Raw genomic sequence first — 21543 nt, 5'->3', positions numbered from 1 at the left:
CAAGATGTAAATTAACCTTCAGCCTTCCACCGCCGTCGCTGACACCCTTCGTTTCATGAATGCAGCACACTTTTCGACAGCAAGGGAGAATTGTAGCCTAGCTAACCCTATGTTACTTATTCACAAATGTCAAACAAAAATTACTATACCTATCTGCACAAACCAAACCATTCACAAACGCAAAAATGGACGAAAATTTATAACTAAATGCGAACAGCGGTGAGCATAATTTCATGTAAACAAATACACTCTACGGAGTGTATACCCAAAAAATGGTGTATTTCCAACCAGTGCTAAATTGTTACCCGGACGGGTTACACCAATCACATCTTTTTCAATTTGATAACTTCATTCATTTTATAACACAATATTAGAATATAATATTTTATAATTCTTTGGAAAATTAACTCAGCTTATTAAATTATTTATTCGGCTTTAAAAACTTTATCAATTTTCAATTTCATATACATCAAATATTAAATTTTATTGGTTTTATGCACTTAATCTGTTTAATCATTTAATTCTTTTGATTTAAATATAATTTTATAATTTTTTTATTGCAATCAGTTTCATACATTAAAATAATCTGAAAAGTTGAATGAAATGAACAGTTTTTTAGATTAATGATTTTATTTGGCATCTGGCAGAATCCAGAACCCATCCCAAGTTTTGGACATTATTGGCACTATGGGAAAATAAAGTTTTGAAGTTGCACTGGGATAATTACAGTTTATAACTTTTTTAAAGGAAACATTCTTAGCATTTAAAAATAGGGAAAGTTGGGAGAAATGGCATCCTATCCTCAACAGTCATTTCACTCACAATATGGAGGCAACTGGTCTTTCTAATTTTGTGTATTAAGTGTGTTAAATTAGTAAATTTTCTCTTTCGTACTTCTTATTTCTTCGTAATAAACCTACTTGCTTCTCTTTGTAGTAGTTAGAAGAATAATAAACGACATTCGCGGGAATTTGCTAGTATGTCCTTCATGCAAAGTATGGTTTTGACTATTAGTTATGCTTATTTTGTGCCGCTCAAAATTATTTCATATTCTTGTAGCGAATACAATCGATACCTTCTCAGTTGTAGCCTCAGTTTGTTTACTATTTTTAAGGCTTTTTTTTCGAGATTAATTGGTGCTTTACCTTTTACTTGTTTATCTTCTATTAGAATAGTATTACAATTAATTTTTCCTATCGATAACTAAATTGTTTTGCTCGAAAGTCATATGCTTAAGACATGTGGCGTTTTGATAAAATGGTCCATATCTCGGAAAGTAACAACACAACCAAAAATTAAAAATAAAAGCGTTAAATTATCACGTTAGGCATTTCTTTTAAAAACTAGTTTCGTTAAGACCAGTTCAGCTATTATTGAGATAAGTACATGACATTAGTGTACATATATACAGACACAGACACATACAGACATTGTCCCAATTTGTCGAACTGAATCGTTTGGTATGTGAAACTCGGTCCTCCGGGCCTCAGAATATTTTTTCAAAGCTTTTGGCGATTACTATCCATTTATTTTGTATGAAACGTTAAAAATGTGAGACTCCAGACGAATTGAGGGCCTCCTATATAAAGAAAACAAGATATTTTTCAAACAGTTTTCCACAGTTTTTCACACTTTCTAATCGAGAGCCAAACACAGCCCACTAATGGGTATATTGAGCGTTTTTAGAAAAACAACTCCATTACACATTTTTCGCATTGACCCGAAATTAATTTATAGCCACTTCATGGTGTATTACTTCCGAGTATTAAGCTTATGGGGAAAAGATCCATATAGTTCCAGTCAGTAGCACACATAGCACAGCCCAGAGAAATGCCATCAACATAACAGTAAATCCAATTTTTCTCCCCCATTTCCTCTCTCTCTCTCTCTCTTGCAGTTGAATGGAAAGCGATTCCAGTGCCGGACATCGACCGGGAAGTGGAAGTAATTCTTATTCGGGGTTCGAAAAACTCGCTCACCATCGGACCAATCTTCCAGACCTTCTCCAAGCTGGAAGTGCTGAAAATCACCAACGCAAACGTGCCGGCCATCGGCATGAACTCCTTCTGGGGTCTGGTCAAACTGCGCACGCTGGACCTCTCCCGGAACAACATCACCCAGATTATCGTCGACAACTTCCGCGGTCAGGACAACCTGCTGGAACTGGATCTGTCAAAGAATCGGATGGAACGGATTGCCAGCGGGACGTTCGGCCATTTGAAGGTGAGTGTTTTACGAACGAGAAAAACTCAGCTCCCGTTTTCCAAGCTGACGCTGCCGAACGAGCCCCGGTCGTCGAGTGCTCATCTAGAATAGTAGCCAAATAATGCCGGAGCAATGTCGGTAGACTCGTAAAAATGTAAATAGCAGTCGAATTCCCATGATAATTTCTTCTGAAGTCGAATATTATTTTTTGCTAAATTGCACCCGGTACCTTGCCAGAGAGTGAAGGTACCATCACATGATGGTTCGCTCTATCTTCGAGTGGCGGAAAATGTGAATTGAAAAAAACAAACTGCTATACCGTGCTGCAAAATATTTAAGATCCTTATGCTCGGTGTAATTTAATTTCGCAATTCACGATACCCAAACCGGTTTCACCGCTACTGGTGGCATCGATTGGCAGGGCTGTCAGTTGCGGCGAAGGAATTATTATCACAATCAGTATTGACAAACTATTCCCAAAGGCTTTTACAACGTACGTGAATCGGGTCACGATACAATATTGTACAACCATAATTTATTTTTTCATTCCAATAAAATTATCGATGGAAAAAATTGCTCCAGGGAACACTGGCCACGATTGCCGGTAGTTTTTTTTTTGTTCGTTCCATATTGATTACAATTATGTTTAATGTGCATCCCTCGGCCTGTTCATCCAGTGTAAAATTGGCAAATGGGTGCTTAAATTTTACGAGAACGACCCTTTTCACTTTACCCTCGGAATATTTCGAAAAATGAAAAGTAGGCTCGCAAGTCACAGCGACCGAAAGTGACTGTGGAAAAACAAAACTGCCAAACAAGTTTTTCTTTCCACAAACAAAAAAGTTCGCAACGATACGCAACGGTTCTGCCTGCGAAGGGCAGCCGTTTTTTTGCTTTTTCTGAATCTATTCAAATTTAATAAACGGTGTAGTAAATTTGTCTAGCGCTTTATTTAAAGGTTATAGTCAGAAGTTGTAATATGGACTCATTTCAACGACAAGCAGTTTATCGCTCATTTTTCTTCCTTGGTAGGAAGGGACCAAACTTTTCGTTGTTTAAGAAGTTGCGGAAAATTGCTGACAATGCAGAAGAAAAGCGTGATAATTTCGCGGCGTGATAAAATAAGTGAAGGGAAAACAATTAATACATTTTATCATGCAGTTATTTTTTAACATTTCTACAGTATTTTGTGATTCTTATAGAATAGATATTGATACTCATTTATGTAGTTTTCGCGGAAACATTAGTTATTCTACTATTTTATTTGGTACGCGAAAATATCATCGCATATTTTACCACAAAAGGATGATGGCTTTGCTAGTCGAAGTAGTTGGAATATCGCCTCTTTCTGTTCACGAGTGCGAAAATTTCAAACTCTGATTGAGGATTTTTATTATGCCTCTCGTTTGAATACGTGAATGCCCATAAAAATGGAGAATTCCATTAAGTAAGCACCACATAAGTTCTGAGCCGTAGGTATCACGAATGAAAATAGTAGACATCTTCTACTGTTGGTAAGATTTTAGTTTACATACTGACAAAGCAACCGTAAATCATATCCAACATCTACTCTTCCATTTCCGTTCGCTCAGCAAATAGTTGACTGTTTGCCAAGCGAAATCAACATAACCTCATCTGATATTTGTATTTCATTTGACGCTTCCGCCTTTCATCCACAGAGCCTAAAATCAATGAACCTGGCGGACAACTCGATAGACGAACTGAACGCGCGATTATTTCTGCACTTGGCCAAACTCAAGTATCTGGATCTGAGCCGTAATCCCATCGAGGATTTGCCGCCGGAGGTTTTCAAGGACGTACAGGTGGGTGTATGTGTGTGTGTGTGTGTATCTGAGCGTTACGAGTGCTGTTTAATTTCCGCTCGGGTGACATTTCCAACTGCATATATAATGATGTTCATGTTCTCATATTGTTATTACATTCGCTGCCGGAATCCCTCCCCGCTAGGAATTGAAAGTGCTGAAAGTTAGAGGCTGCCATCTGCTGAACGTGAACCCGCAGGTGTACAATATGCTGACACATCTCTCCGAGCTGGATTTGGGCCAAAATCAGGTGAGTCGCTTTATGAGATTTTTTGGTTGTGAATAATGGACCACAGTAGGATTTGTTGGAGGGTGCCAAGTGCCTGTGTTCAGCCAGTTGTGGTGGGTGCTTCTGTTGGAAGTGCTGCACATACGAGGATTTGACTGAAAACGGTGGTTAAAATTCAAAATTTCAGAAATCGTTATCAATATTATTATACTATATCGTTACGTATTCTAGTCATTCATGTATAATATGGCAGCAATGTTGTGTAATTTATGGCGTTTTCGATTGATCCCGAAACTGAGTCAGGTTCTAACCCCAACCGCTGTCAGTTCATACATTTTGACAGCAGTTCGAGTTAGAAACTAACTCAGTTCCGCTTCAAGCAAAAACGACATTAGTAAAGCTTGACAACGCTTTTAACTGTCAAAGGTAGATTTTTGTTGATTCTACTTGGCTAATTAAAAATCGAGCGAGTTGTTCAGACTAAAGTTACCCATGCATTTATTAAACCAAGGTCAGGGTTACATGTTGGTTTAAATAGTACCTATGTATTCTAAAAAATGTCAGTTTTATAGAACTATGATAAATAGAAAAAAATAACAGAGATTTTCTCACTTTTCAAAATTGAAGAAGCTCATGTTTGGGGAGGGGGGCATAGCGTGGTTGGTTGTACGCAGCTCACCTGGGTTTGATAACTAACCCCGCACGTAAAGAGATTTTTCAAAAAGAGATTTTTCTAACCCGAAAAAGAGGCGAATGACTGTAAGGTGTTAACCCAAATACATATTTGTATTAGGGTATAACCTCTACAAAAAAGCTCTTGTTCCCATACGATGTGTTTGATAGAACAACTTTATGCAAAACACTGAACAGCATCACTGAAACTTCAGAATATTAAATCGATGCTAGTTTTAGCTATGCCAGAACAAGATACAGGGCGTTTGGTTCATGGTTAAGAACCTCTCGAGGGATGATTGACTCTCATATTTGGAGAAAAAAAATCGTTCTACACTTACCATCAAACCTCAACCGTTACTAAATTATTGAACTTTTTGTGTTAAAAACTTAATTACCTTAAAATACCTCTAACTCAAAAAGTATACTTTGTATTTGAAATCTTATAGGTCCATTGGACAGGTGAGAAAATTTCCCATTGAATGATGTCCTCACACGTCTCAGCTAATGAGGTTAAAGAACCTTTTTAAAGTAATTTATTTAAAATTTAACAATTTTGATCGATTTTAACAATTTTGATCGATTTCTTGAAAATCTTAATAGTTAACATCATCATTTTAATAATTCAGATTGTTAGTCTTGAAGAGCTTCATAATTAGTTTTTTGGCATGATACACTTAACTTTTCTTGTTTTCATGTGTTTGGGTTGTTGAATTTGGATATTTTATCTCATTTTCACTAATACTAGCTCGAATTGAAAAAGTATGGCACTTATTGTACCTTTTCTTCTTTCATTCGAAAGCCAGGAGAATTTGGCAGAGAAAAATGTATGCTTTTAAAAGTACATTAGTTAAAAATTAGTGTTACTATTAGCATTTTCGTTATTTCCTTCAAATAGTAAATAATAAACATCACCCACCATTATTATCATGGAATTAATGCGTCTCAGCATGTTCTACAATTCTTTGACTCCATTCAATTATCTCTTTTTTGTTTCAACGCAAAATCGTTTCTATCACATCGTTTCATATGCAAAATTAACGGTTTCGAACCCATTACATTTGTGATGAGGTCATGCTGTGTTAACTATTAAATTGCAGCGAAATGAAAAGCGATATGGATAAAGTTTCAAATAACAAGTGATAGAGAATGTTAAGGGGCACCAAATAAACAATAATACAAAACTCTTCAAAAAACGCCCTTTTTAAGATATTTTACTAGTAAAAAGTCATTTTGTACACTTAACTAAAAGATATTTATACATACATCGAAAGGAAATTTTATCAACTTTCCAATGAAACCTTGGAAATAACAATATAAACCATAGTTTTCAGATTAGATACTTTTAAGCACTTGCCAGTCGATTACAGGAAAAGTTTAGTAATGAAATTGCAAAAAAACGAGAAGAGATAAGAATATGATGTTAAAGAACAAATTATGAAACTTTTGGATAGTTGATATTGCTATAATCATAATTCATTAATTTGAGAAAATCAACAAAAACCTCATTAAAAACTTCAACTTTTAACTGCTTTACAACTATAAGGTAATTAAAACTAATTAACTGAAAGGTATGAGGACACCATTCATTAGAAAATTTTCTCAACTTTCCAATGGAACTAAAAGATTTAAAATACAAAGTATCCTTTTTGAGTTAGAGATATTTTAAGATAAATATGTTTGTTACACGAAAAGTTCAATAACTCTGTAACGGTTGAGAATTGATGGTATGTGTAGAACGATTTTTTCTCCAAATAGGATAGTCAATCACTCCTCGAGAGGTTCTTAATCATGAACCAAACACCCTGTATAAAATAACTGTTTCCTTTTGTGATCGTGAGTTATAGTAGATATTTAGAGTGAAATATATTCAATTAGTTGGTTTACAGCAGTCGTGCAAAATACTTGGCTCTCATGCAGGACGTTTGAACATTATTTTGTTACCAGCACTTCGAAAACTTGAATAATTTAATGAAGAAGCAAAACTATGAAGATTCCAACACACTGGATGCTCTTTTTACGTGATTTCGGGCTACGCAGATTTATTTTACTTCACTCATTTTACTTGTTTCTTGAAAATCGCTACTGCGCTCCGATACTACGGAGATATATGTGACACCTGCACAGAATTCGAAGTAAAACATCACTATTGATCTGGGCATGAACTGTTCCAATAAAATATGTCAATACTATTACTACACGTAAAGATAGAAATCAGCACTAGTGCTAAATCCTATTTCTGTTTTCAAATTAGTTGAATTTAACAACAAATTCCTAAAAATAACAAGCGATTTAGTTAAAATTCAGTTTTTATTTTTCTAATGAAGTCCAGCAAAACAAAAACTAAAAATAAAATTTGCATTTTCAACTTGCGGTTGAATTTAGGAGAGAAAACAGCATTCTCAACCAAATAGCTAAAGAATGCTATATTGTTATTTCGGAGCTGTGTATAATATACATATATATGCTGTGAAAATTTAGCACGGCTAATAAGAAAAACCTTTACTGAATTTTATAACCAGAAACATTGTTAAAAACCAGTGGCATAGCCATGGGGTTGGGGAGAAGTTTGGGGGTTGAAACCCCCCCCCCAACCAAAATATTTGGATTAAAAAAAATTAAAGCTGACTCATTTAATTAAATATGGCACAATACAAATTTTGGAAGGATATTGTCTGATCACTACATTAAGAATTTATTGTTTTTGACATCATGGGGACTTTTGGAAAACAGTGGGAATTCGATCATGTAACTGAACTCTTAGCCGGGGTCCTATAGTTGTCAAATTATCATGAGTTCTTTTTGAAGGGATGTTCCGAAATATGAATTAGGGACAATGCGTCAAATGGGAAGCGAAATTTGATTGTCTTTAAAACAAACCACCGAAAAATTGGATAATTTTAAATTTTTGCTAAAATGTATTTTTTTTGAGAATGCGTAGAGTTGACATAAAACCTCACTGTGATTTACAACGATAACTATATTGTGAAAAATAGAAGGAAAATTAGGAAAAATTACTTTTTCCGTTTGGTCATGAATGGTTTTTATGAGCATTTGATTTTTGTTGTGTAATCAATTATATAAATAGCCTTTAAGCAGCATGATAAATAATAAAATTTCAAAATATTTCAAATTAGTGGCTATAAATGGTGTATATTTGAGTGTTCAATTGGATGGTGTAATAAAATGTTGTATTCGTTTTGGATTTGCGAGCTTTAATACTGAAGAAAAGTAAAATTACTGCTCGAAAAAAATGTTTACGGTCACGATCACATTATTTCGGAACTCTCAACTTTTGATGTTTAGTATTGTACGAAGTATATTACAACGTAAAGCAGCACATCTTCTAATAAAATAATTTTGTAGGTTAATCCTCCTAGAAGTAATTATGAAGTATATTTTCTTCAAACAAATTTAGTTCGAGAGTTAATGCCTTCAGCAAAAGCTTCGAAAATGCTATTTCAAACAACTTTGTCGAATGGAGCGGGCAAAGCGTGGTTGGTAAGTCGATTGCCGTGTACGCATCTCACCTGACTTCGATTCCCAATCCCCACACATAAGGTTGGAATTTTTTCTAACCTGAAAAAAGAACCCAATGGTTAACGCCCCTATAATCAAAATGAAAAGAAAAACTTTATTGAAGACATTCCATAACTAAGTTTGACGAAGACCGTGTGTTCAGAATATTGAAATATATTAGACTATATGGTTGGTGTTAAGTCAGACCGGGCTAAGTGGCATGGTATTGATTTCGAGAAAAACGAGTTTGAATCGCAGCATCGTTTACACTAAAATTTGAAATTAATTTTTGCTATAATTCTTGCTCATTGTAACATATTTCATAATAGCTAAAAGCCGAATGTAGCTGAAAAAATTACTTATCCAGCCTTATGATTATCTCTTTTTAAGGTTTTTGCGACTCAGCCCGGTCTAACTTAACACCCACCATATGTGATGCAAACTAGGGGCAGATGACTCTAGGAATGTATAACAAATTTGTATCAAATTATTAACTTCTGCATTAACTGCATTTCATTTCCATTTTTGCATCAACTTTGAACTCCCTCGCAGAAAAGTTTGTTTAACAAACGTCCTACGATGATACACTTTGTGCGATGTTTTGCTGAATGTAGGGCTAAATTTTTGTAGGGTTTTGAATTTCTATTTTGACGGAAAGAAATGCATTTAATTTCGCTGATTTTAAAAAATACATCAGAAATGATCTGCCCCTAGGATACAAAACTTTTAAAACGTATTATTCTGATCTTACTGTAATTGATAAATCTCTTCTGCTGTGTACAAGCAATACAATTCTATTCAAGGTAGTCTCTAAAGTTTTATTAGAAAAAAACTGGCTTTAAGAAAATTTCTTGAATATTGTTTTCTATATCGATATGTTGCATTTATGTAGCCTTCATATTTTCTACAAAAATTTTTAAAATGCCATTAATAACTTTGCTTGAAGGTGAACCAGCTCAAAGCTGAAAGCCTCCAAAATAAAAATATAAAAAATAACTTTCCTGAAGACACCAAATCTTGTGCAATTTTTGAAGAGTTACTTTTCCATAATCACTTCTAGGAGTTTTCAAATTTAAATTATTATATTACAATATGAGCGTTTTATGTTGGAAAGCTTTTTCGAAGTTGTTAAACCTTCAGCGTTCGAAATTATGTGATCTTGACCGTTAGAAAAGTTTTTGAACTTTGAAAATTACACCTTGTATTTGGATTCTTTGACTTTGATTTTGACATATTACAAAAAAAAATATAAAAAGCATCTGTTAGACTAATTTTGTTCCTGAACTTTCACTAATTTATCCAAGTTACATTGAATTTTAGCGTTTTCGAAAAAGTAACGATTTTCATCAAAACCCCCCTCAAACCCAATTTCTGGCTACGCCACTGTTAAAAACAGAACAGCTTTTGCTCATGTCAAATTCACTTGAGCAAAAAAAAATTGCTAGTAATTGGTGTTGTGGCAGATTTGTGCACGAAATATTTTGTGAATTAACGTTATTTAGTTTTAGTTAAGTAGTGCACAGATAAAATGAGAAGTTAATGTTGCATGAAATTGTCCACGAAAAGAGTAGTATTTTGGTTGAAAATGGTGGTAAGTTTTTATTTTCCTCTTATATTCTGGCCTGGTGGTCTGAAATTGTGACAATGTATGTATTGTGAAGAAAGAAGACTTAATGTCAGTGGAACAATTATAGTATCATCGCATAATGTATTTATTTAGCATGTTTACGTCCGTTTAGTTCCCAACGTATAAGATGTTGAAAGGTTTTTAAGCGTTTTTTAAGAAGCTTTTTTACGGAATTGTTATGACGAGTGGGGGTGTCAGCGGTTGATGTTTTTCGCCATTTTGTTATCCAAGATGGCGACTTCCGGTTCGGCAAAATTTACTATAACTCAATCAAGAGGAATATGTTTGGAATGGTCGTTACGAATCGATGGTCGATGTTTAGCGCCATTTTGAAATCAAAGATGGCGACTTCCGATTTAACGAAATTTGCTATAGCTCAATCAATATGGGTAATTTCGGGAATTTTTTGACGAGTGGGTGTCAGAAGTCGATGCTAAGCGCCATTTTGAAATCCAAGATGGCGACTCCCGGTTAATTAAAATTTTCTGCAATACAATCAGTATAGGAATTTTTTAAAAATGACTTTGACGAGTGAGCGTAGATGGTTGATGTTTAGCGCCATTTCAAAATTAAAAATGACGACTTTCGGTTTAACGAAGTTCGGAAAACCCTAATCATTAAGGTTATTCTAGGAATGGTTTGGATGAGTGGTTCGTTTTCAATAAAATCATTTTTAATTTCAGTAATTTTGTTTTAATTTCAATAAAATATTTATTAAAAAATGTGATAATATTTTTTATTGAAACAGTAAATAAATTTTATTGAATTCAAAATAAATAAATAATTTGTCTCCGGACCAATAATTTTATTATTGAATTTAATCCATATTTTTATTGAACCTACTAATCTTTTTTCTGCGTTTAAGTTAAGAGAAATTCTATAATCCAATCACAGTTTTTTTTCGAAATGGAGGTGACGAATAGGTATTAGAGGTCGATGTTGTTTGGGGTTTTATGTGATTAGTCCAGAAATCATGACAGATTAAAGTAATGAATATTTGTCAAAGTTTGTGGTTTACGTTTTACGACTTGAAGATAACTAATCGGATATTAAAATAGAAGAAAATCTAGTCAAATCATATGACAAACCGTTTTATAATTTTTGTAAAGCTATACACATGATACAACTTCAACTCCATACATACTGACAAATAAAGCCAAATTCGTAGTATTTTTTAGCACATTTTACACTACTTATAGATGCAAAATTTGCACAAGAAGATTCCATTTACGGGAATATATTCCTAACAAGAAATTGTTATAAGCCAAGGGTAGGAATTAAGGAAAAAATCTCGGAAAATATTCATCAAGTCTACTCGAAAACAATTATACAGAATAAGTTACAGAATTTTGTTTAGCCGGAAGTTGCCATCTTGGATTTCAAAATAGCATCCACCATAGACCTCTGGACCTAAACGTCAAGACAATTTTTTTTTCATTGTTAATACTGTTATTTTTAGCTTTATATCGGTTTTCAGGGTCGCTGATTCTGATGTAAAATGCAAAATTCGGATCCAGTATAATGACTATGCGACCCAAAAAAAACCGTGAATCGAGGGTAACAAAATTTATCAATTTCGTAAAAATGGTTTGCCATTTTGTAGGCGCCATTTTGAATTTTCGAATTCTTTCGAATTTTCGAAATTTCGAATTATTTCGAATTTTGTAACAAAATTCGCAAATTTCGTAAAAAAAAATGACTGTCATTGTGTAGCCGCCATTTTGAATTTTCAAATTCTGCTATCAGAATCGTAATCAGCGACCTAAGACTTAAAAAACCACATAATCTATTGTTATGCTAGTTGAGAAGTTATCCCTGTCTTTCAGAATTTTTTATAGATCAACATAATAATAAACCCCATTTTTGCATATTTTAATATATTTTTTTTTCCTTTTTTATTTCGACTATGTTAGTCACATTTTCTTTTTTACATTTTAACGACATTCAATTAGCTAGAGATTACTGGGTAGGGAAAGTTATGAAAATTAGAGCCATAGTACTCAAGTGAGAGCAAGGATGTGAAGTAAACAGATCGGAAAATTAGAAGTGGCAGGGTCATTAGAACAGGCTTAATATCGTACGGGCTTAATCTTTGTCTTCTGTTAATGAGGGTCGAGCTTAGGGAGTTTAACCCATTCATACCCATATTGTTTGTGGACAACAACGTTTTTAAACAGCTATAACTTTTGATTGAGACGAGATTTACTCACAAAAACAAGTAAGGTTCATTAATGTGATTATTTCCTTTAATTTGAGTATTAACAGTTAAAAGGATCAGCTCTAGAACTGAAGTTATTGCAATTAGTCTGATTGGATTCCGATGGAGCAGTGCTGCCAGGAACAGTTTACGTTGACGACGGAAAATGATTTTTTCATATACCTTCGTTTTAGTGCAATATTATTGAAAATTGACAAAACTTATCAATTTAGACTGTCGTTGGTTACATTTTCCACATAATTGGACTATTGTAATTATTCTAGGAGAATTGTATTGAGCATTAGAAGGTAAAAATTGACCAACTTCTAGCACTGCCATGGAAGCACCTATCTTTATGAAAATAGGCTTTTCGTGTTTCTTAACCCATCCGTTTTCAAGGAAAAATAGTTTTGAAACCCTACATCTACTAGAAAAAAGTTGGGCATGAAAGGGTTAACTACGAATCACCCGAGTTCACTAACATGTGTCCTGGTAACGATGGCTCTAATTTTCATAACTTTTCCTACCCAGTAATCTCTAGCTAATTGAATGTCGTTAAAATGTTTATAATTTTTTTTTCGAAAAAACTGACCTACGAAAAATTCTGCAAAAAATATATTATTTAGTTCAATGTTTGAGATACTTTCAAAAACATGTTTGGGTCTCTAGGACTTTTAGTTCAGGCACAACTGAATTTATTGTAAAAAACGAGTTTTAATTGTTTATAACTAATAAGCAATTAAAAAATTCACATAATTTTTGTGCTAGTTATACTCCTTACATCCCTAAGAGTAGATTAAAAGAAAGAATTCTTATTTAGACATCAACGCTAACTAGAAATCAAATAAAAATTTAGTAGAACTAAGTAGGACGTGTACATCCCATTGCGTCGCATGGTGTTAACGGGGGTGGGGGGGCGGTGGTTGCAAAGGTTTCAGTATGAAACAAAAACTTTTTCTGAGATTTTTTTTAAACTTAGCGTGAAGAGAATTGATTGAAACTTTTATACATTACAGTGAATTATTTCAATAACATGTTGTAATTTTTCTATGCAAAAATATCGACAAACGACTCGGTGACGAAGCTTTTTGTAGAACGTCTCTGGAAAAAACATAATTTTCGGTGTAACCTGCCATTTAAAAACTACTCAACCGATTTTTTTTTCTAACTTTGCATAAACATTCTATTTAAAAACCTGTTTTAATCCACCTAGAGGTGCAATTGTGCCTTTCTCATTTCTCCAAACTATGATTTAGTAGCTGGTTCGTACAATATAACATTATGGTAATGTTTTTCATTCTTATTACACTTGGTAAGTATATATAAGAGCACCTTTTTGCATTCATCGCGGTATCGGTTTGAATCGGAGTTTTCTATGTGATCGCACTCCACAACCCGTAACTCCGGAGCTGGAAGTCTGATGGAGATGGAATTTAATATCAGTTTCCGGGGACGCAACACCTTTCCTTTGAGACTAAGTTGATCAAATCGGTCTAGCCATTTTTGAGAAACCAATATAACCGTTATTCTGAATTTGGATGCTTCCGGATCCGTCGATGGTGGCCAGTGTGGCCAAAGAGACTTTGAATGACTGTTGGTGACCTAGATCTACAAATTCAACAGTTGTGTTTACATTTTGAAAAAAATCACCTTTTTACATTCATCGGAGAATTCGTTAGAATCGGGATTTGCTGCGTGATCGTACGTATCACCCTGTAATTCAGGAACCAGAACTCGTATCCACACAAAATTCAACAGCAGCTGATGGACCTTTCATTTAAAATCAAGTTTGTCAAAATCGGTTCAGAAAATTCCGAGAAACCGATGTGGACAAATCAACAAATTTTGTTTTGTAACCATCCTCTTCAACTCGTAATCCGGAACAAGATGTCGGTTGAAAATGAAATTCAATAGCAACCTATGGGAATATTATACCTTTCATTTGAATCTTAGTTTGTAAAAATCGGTTCAGTCATCTCCGAGAAACCGATGTGGACATTTTGTTAACAAATCCGCACATACACACATACATACATACATAAACACATACATACACACAGATATTTTGCGATCTCGGCGAACTGAGTCGAATGTTATGAGTCGGTTAGAAAGTCGGTTTTTGGAACAATTGCATAACCTTTCTATATGAGAAAGGCAAAAGAATAATATTTAGCTTAATCAGCATGAGTTCAATAGTATTTTCATGTGATTATATTTTGAAATGATGGTGGAATGGGTTTGAAAGTGGAGGGAATGGGGGGTTAGTAGAGTGGGAGTGGAGGATGCGTCAGAAATCCTTCATCTTATTTCGGTATACGGGATGGATGAAGGAAATGCGGGCGTGAGGGTGGTCCAAGGGGAGGGGAGTGATGAAGGATGGAGGTGTAAGGGCAAGACGGAGGGGGGGAGGGGGGCGGCGACGCAATACTCAACTGCATATTTTGTCTTCCATTTGAGACTTGGTTTGAGAAAATCGGTTCAGTCATCACCGAAGAACCGATTTGACTTTAATTGTGGAATATGCCCGGAATTCCGGACTTCCGGAATCGTCGATAGTAGGCAATATATTCAAAGAATGTTTGATTGGCAATCAGTGATCTAGATCTGCGATTAGAAGTTATTTGGTGACCATTTCAATAGTTTTTAGCCTCTGAGGTATTACGATTGTACCGATTTATATGGGAAATTCCAGTGTATCCTTACTAACACCCCTGTAACTCCGGAAGCAAGAGTCAGAACCGAATGAAATTCAGCAGCAGTCAATGGCATTACTGTATCTTTCATTTGAAATCAAGTTTGTAAAAATCGGTAGAGAATTCGTTGGGGAATGGGTGTGATATTAGCTTAGGAGCTTGGCGAGTTCCCCGGGGGCGTCATGACCTGTCATAGGTGGCCAATTTGGTCAAAGCTGCTTTGATTGATCATTAGTGATCCAGACCCGCAAACTAGAGTAATGTTACATCAATTTTAATATGTTTTACATCATTTGAACATCATGGTGGTACCAGTTTATATGGGAATTTGCTGTGTGACCGCACTCTTCAACCCGTAACTCCGGAACCGGAAGTCGGATCAACTAAAAATTCAATAGCAGCTTATGGGAGCGTTATACCTTTCAGATGAAACTAAGTTTGCGAAAATCGGTTCAGCCATCTCTGAGAAAATTGTGTGAGTTTAAATGACACACACACACATACACACACACACATACATACACACACACAGACATTTGCCGATCTCGACGAACTGAATCGAATGGTGTATGACACTCGGCCCTCCGGGCCTCGGTTAAAAAGTCGATTTTTACAGTGATTGCATAGCCTTTCTTTATATGAGAAAGGCAAAAATACCTAACCCCTACGTAGAGTTTTTAAGACAAATTTTCAATTAAGGGGTTTTTACTCATTTTTTTTTTGTTTCATGAAAAATTTCGCCTTTTTATTAGTAAACACCACCTTAATCGAAAAATTATCTCAAAAACTCAACGTAGGAGTTAGATATCTTTTACATAGAATGTGTATGCAAAGTTTGAAATAAATCGGTTGAGTAGTTTTTGAATGGCAGGTAACACCGCAAATATTTTTTTCTAGGGACGTTCTACAAAAAGCTTCGTCACCGAGTTGCTTGTCCAAAGTTTTGCCTAGAAAAAATACAGCATCTTATTGAAATAATACACTATAATGTACAAAAGCTTTGATCAATTCGCTTCACACAAAGTTCTAAAAAAAATCGCAAAGAAATATTTTTTTTACGCTGAATCCTTTACCACCCCTCCCCCTGAAAGCAAATTTCGTTAAACCGGAAGTAGCCATCTTGGATTTAAAAATGGTGCTAAACATTGTCCTCCGGCACCCTCGTCAAAACCATTTCGAAAATATCCATATTGATTGTATTCTAAAGGACTTCAACTGAATCAAATTAATGTCGAAACATACACACAAAAAATAATTAAATTTAAACGACATGTAAATCAATACGAATGTAAACATACAAAGCCTGAGTCAAAAATTGGACTGAAAATTAAGTTGAATTCTTAAGAATTCATAAGATTTTTTAAGAACCTCGATCATCGTACTACGTGTTCGTAGTTCGTATAGGATTTTTCAACAATTTACAATGGAGAAAGCCCACCAACTTGCATTTCACCGCTAGATGGCACTATATGCATCAATTTATCTCTGAAAGTAAAAATAAGAAAGATAATTTATTTTTCTACAACTTTTTCGAGGGTTGCAAATCAATCTAGGGAAAAGTTGTTAAACTGTTAGTAACTTCTTCATGTTAATTGTTGGAGAATTCCATACATAGTTCGAACACGTAGTCCGGTAGCTAGACTTATTCGATTTGGTTCAAAGTTGATGGGATTAGGAATTGACTTAGGGGTCGCTCGATGGGCGTTACTTCCTCTTGTCACTTTAGTTCTATTCTATTCTATTCTATTCTAACCCTTACACAGCCAGTATTGAAAAGCATCCTGGAAAACACTACAGTTATTCTATAGTGTTTTTCTTGTCAATATTAATATTTGAAGCATATTTTCATATGTCGCAAATATTAAAACGGCCTACTGTGCAGAGTTGGGTTTAAAGATTATTCAAAATTAAAAAGCAATTAAATTATTCAAATAATGAATAATTTAATTAACGAATCATTTCGAATCTCAAAGGAGGAAGAAACGAGGACAACCGTACCAACCGTTTCCGTTTGAAGGGGATATGATAAATCGTTAGGAGTGACTTTGCTAAGAAGGTTATTGTCACTCCTTTGGTCCTTTGGGTTGGGCAGAGGTATTTACACCTTGCCCTGGCTAATAAGCCTAGGATAAAGCGCCTTTACTCGCTCGGAAACACTAAAGTTATGCTTTAGTGTTTTTCTTGTCAATATTAATATTTGCAGTATATTGAAATATAATACACATATTAAAACAGACAGTCCTCCTGTGCAGAGTTGGGTTTGAAGATGACTCAAAATTAAACGGTAATTAAATGATCCACTTAATGAATCATTTAACCAACGAGCGAATTTTAGTCTTGAATGATGAAGAAACGAGGACAACCGTACCAGCCGTTTCAGTTTAAAGGAATTTAGTAGAAGGTTGGGAGTGACGTTGCCAAGAGGGTTAATGTCACTCCTTTGGTCCAGGCTTCTTGAGATGGGACAGAGGTATTTTCATCTTGTCCTGGCTAATCAGCCTTGCGCTTGTGCTCACTCTCTAGAATAAAGAAAAAGTATAAAGTGGAAAATTTAACAAATGATCTTCAGGGTGATCAACCATTTATAATTAATTAATAAACAGCCGCTAAAAGGCTTATTATTTCCACCCAACAAGCTCAATATACCATATAAATAATGTGGATGATGAATGTAATATAATATACGCAAACAAAATCCTAAAAATAATTTTGTAGGTAATACATATAATGAGATGTACTGATAATAATCCAACTGTATCAATCATTTGCGTCACGTTCTCAAGAATTATATGCGAAAAAGGACACATGTACCCAGCGCAAAACATACGTTTTATGTCCAAAATGTAGAATATCCTGTGTTTTAGTGAAACAATAAGATAATAACTGGAAGTTTCTCACCCGATAATCGTCATGGCCGATTTTAACAGTAAAGAGAACTCTTGCGCTCTGAGTGAAAGATGTTTCCTCTTCGTGGCACAGTCACAAACTCCAAAATGTTGCAATTCCTTGTTTCCCGATTTCAAGCTATCACTATCAATACTAATTTATTTTGATATTTTTGCATCATTTCACTTTACATCAGAACCAATATACTTAAAGCGGTGCAATCAACACATGTTTATCAACAGATTTTTCCGTTTTTGTAACATTTCGCTTATTAAAAACCAGGTAAAAACTAACAAATTAAATAAATTAAAAACTTAGATTTTTTAGCGGAAGAAAATTATGTGTCAAAATTTTTCACGACTTGCTTCGGCCATAGCCTACTCCAACCTTTCTTATTTCCTCTTCTCACTTTAGTGTACATAAACTACGATTTTTCGTTTAGTGTAGAGTTAAGTGACCAGACGTCCCGGATTAGACGGGGCAGTGCCGGATTTTGAGGTCTTGTCCCGCGTGGTAAAACATCCCGGGAAGTTTCCCGCATTTACCAAATGCTGATTTTTATTCCAATACCCCTATTCTACATGCATATTGTACAAACTGATAAAAGTTTGAGTTGTGTTATGTAATCTTGTAACTACGTGGAAAACGTGCGAATTGAGCTAGTTTATTCTGATTGACAAGGTGCCCTTTTCGAGTTCCAATATGAGCCAGGTCATGAATTCTTACGAAAAGTATTTCAGTCTTACACAAGTTGTACAAATATTTCGAATTTGTACATCTTCAATAAGTCTCTTGAGCGTGTCCCGCTTTTTTTTCTTAAAACAACTGATCACTGTAGCGTAGGGTGTTAAATCTTTTAGATCTTCTTGTTTTTGATTTAGATTTTTATATATTTCAAATATACATTTATGAACATTTTTTTAAAACATCGACAAATTCCACTAAGCATCTTCAAGTCTTTGGATACGAAACTGTCTTGAGCAAACAAACAAAATCTGCTCATTTTAAGTATTATTAGAACAGAGCATCAACTAATGATCTATTGAACAAAGCGACCTTATTCCAGTACAATTGAAATCACAACTGTACCTTGCTGCTCCTGCCCATTGGCGAACTTGTTGACAATAACACCAAATCTCTCATCCATTTTCCAGATAGAGCAGAAATTATTTATCAAAACTCAATACGCGAAAGCTCTTCACCTAATAGCTTCCAAACGACCGAAGCGCGGAAGCTCTTGAGTGAAATTGCTCGCCGTATGAATTTTTCACACTAACAACAGTTTCTTTTTTTTCTCTCTCTACCGCCCCCAGTTCACCTACTTTGTGCGCACGGAATTCAAGGACCTGAAGCGACTGCGGGTGCTTCGGCTCGATGGCAATCAGCTGTCAGTCGTCGTCGACAAACTGTTCGAGTATCAGAAGGGACTCAACTTTCTAGGTACGTAAACAACAATCTGTTTTTTTTCCCGGAAAATATAAGTGCAATGAATATTGAATATATCTGCCTTCCGTTGCATCTATCTTGGAAATTATTTTCCATCACGACCGACACGGTGTGCCAGAAGTGATTATCTCTTTCGAGTTTTTGGATTCTCTGTAGATTATTTTTACTAGACAAACCTGTTGTTCAATTTAACAGTTAATTTTTTTCCGAACCCTTTTCATTCTTTGTATGTATTCGAAACAGATAAACAATACAACAAACTCATTTTTTCCAGATCTCTCCTTTAATCGATTAGCAAAAATATCGGAGAAAGCATTCGAGAATCTATCGAACCTTACACAGCTGGACGTATCGTACAATAAATTATCGCGCATTGAACCAGATTGTCTGGAGCCATTAGCAAAGTTGCAAACATTCAACATCAGCGGCAATCTGCAGCTGGACCTGATGGAAGTGAATCCAACCTTTCAGGTAATTTATCACATCCGGCTTTTTTTCCACTGTACGGCTAATCCCATTTTCCCATCTCGTGACATATTCCGATGATTTGTTCTTATTGTTGTACCGCTCCATTTTCACCAGATGATCCCGAATGTCTCCACTCTGGCGGTTGCCGACATGGGCCCGTTGCCGATGAAGTTGTTTGGACCATTCAAACAGCTGCGGGCTCTTAATCTTTCCGGAAATCACATCGACAACATCACGCTGCAGATCATTCAACCGTTGGCGCATTTACAGGTGAGTGTTCTTCTGGTGGAAATGCTTGAAAGGTCATGAATTTTGGCAGTCAGCGTTGGATGATTTTTTTGTACATTATGACACATTAAAGCGCACATAAACGGAAAGAATTAGACTCATATTCACGAGGTCGAGAGCATGTACAGTGGCGTAGCCAAGGGAGGTTTTGGAGGTTAACCCTCCCCCGAAACCATAATAATTTCAGTCACGGTGCATTCTTATTGTCCCTTTAGTCTAATGTTAAAAATACATAAGTTTGACCATTCCGTTCTAACTTTTTACTAATTTATGTCAATTTGAACACAATAACTTCAACTGACGCGCATTACAATAAAATGCGACTGATAATACTTCTTAATGATCGGTTTTTATGAAAATTCTACCAATTATGTCATCTCCATCAACCTTTGTCCCACAGCGACTTCCCAAAGTTCACAAAAAGCTAGCACCGTTTCAAGCCACCACAAATCATACCTAATAGTATTTACCTGCAAAATATTGTGCTATTTCAATAGAAAAGTGCTGCGTGTTGATTTTTTGCAAACTCTTTTTCGCAACCTGCATTACTCACATTCTCTAATGTAAACAGCGAAAGTAAAAATCTATCATTCATATCCTCTCCCTTGCACAAACACACTTCCGATCCGGCGAAATCGCTTGAAATGGGGAGCTATTACTACAAATATTGGGAAGTGGTTGCCTTGACGCAATATATATTTTCTACCGATGCATAAAAATAGTTGAAACCATCTATATAGGGTATGTGGGTCTACAAAGATAAATCTGTTTTTTTTTTGACATTAAAAATGTCTTACTCCACTATCTGGGGCTAGGTGTCATTCTAAAATCTAAACTATCTCCCATGTAACGAAACTATGTAAGGTTTGCACGCTTATAACTCCGATATTACTAGATGGATTTTAATCATTCATACACCAACCGATTCAGAAACACCTAACTTAAATATTGGTAATAATTTAATATCTCCCCAATAAAAGTAGACTTTTGGAAATTGGTAAAATTAAAAAGTTCACAAAAACGGGAAAAATACCATTCGTGAGGCAGATTTCTCAGACACAGCCGTCAAAAGAGGGCAGCTTAGTTGCTCAATGAAACACGAAAAGTCATAAATAGAAGCAACGCATGTCCGTTTAAATCAGTTGTTGCTCTTATCCCACACGAGCAACGTCGTCTCCGGGCGATGCAATAAGCGCTATCGATTTTCGGTAACGTTGGCATTTGCACACACTCGCACCTAAGTGACTAAACCATATACGGTTAGTTTATAAATAGAGGTGACGCGTACCCGTTTGAATCAGTTTTTGTTCTTATGTCGAACGGGTAAGATTATGGCTGCAGCGTCTGGGCACTACAATAAGCGGTAGACGCTATGCATTTTCGGCAGCGGTGGCCGTGTGCGGATTTGTCGGGTACCAGCATGGTGTCACAGAATGATTTGCAAAGTGGGTGGGCGGGGTGGTTTGGATTTAATTCAATACGGTGTGTGC

At 35.4% G+C, this 21543-nt stretch overlaps 1 protein-coding gene across 1 annotated transcript in view; it reads left to right on the top strand.

Moving 5' to 3' along the window:
* The window catches only part of LOC131685319 (leucine-rich repeat-containing protein 15), a 463474-nt gene that overhangs the window by 424291 nt on the left and 17640 nt on the right, over window positions 1–21543 (top strand). The window contains exons 4-9 of the mRNA XM_058968963.1: window positions 1898–2223; window positions 3885–4028; window positions 4174–4278; window positions 19165–19291; window positions 19572–19768; window positions 19880–20035. Of these exons, the coding sequence (XP_058824946.1) occupies window positions 1898–2223; window positions 3885–4028; window positions 4174–4278; window positions 19165–19291; window positions 19572–19768; window positions 19880–20035 (1055 nt within the window). The remainder of the gene's footprint in view (window positions 1–1897; window positions 2224–3884; window positions 4029–4173; window positions 4279–19164; window positions 19292–19571; window positions 19769–19879; window positions 20036–21543) is intronic.

The sequence above is a fragment of the Topomyia yanbarensis genome, chromosome 2 (assembly GCF_030247195.1).
Source record: "Topomyia yanbarensis strain Yona2022 chromosome 2, ASM3024719v1, whole genome shotgun sequence".
In the NCBI taxonomy this organism is placed as follows: Eukaryota; Metazoa; Arthropoda; class Insecta; order Diptera; family Culicidae; genus Topomyia; species Topomyia yanbarensis.
This window is presented reverse-complemented; position numbering and strand designations above follow the sequence as displayed.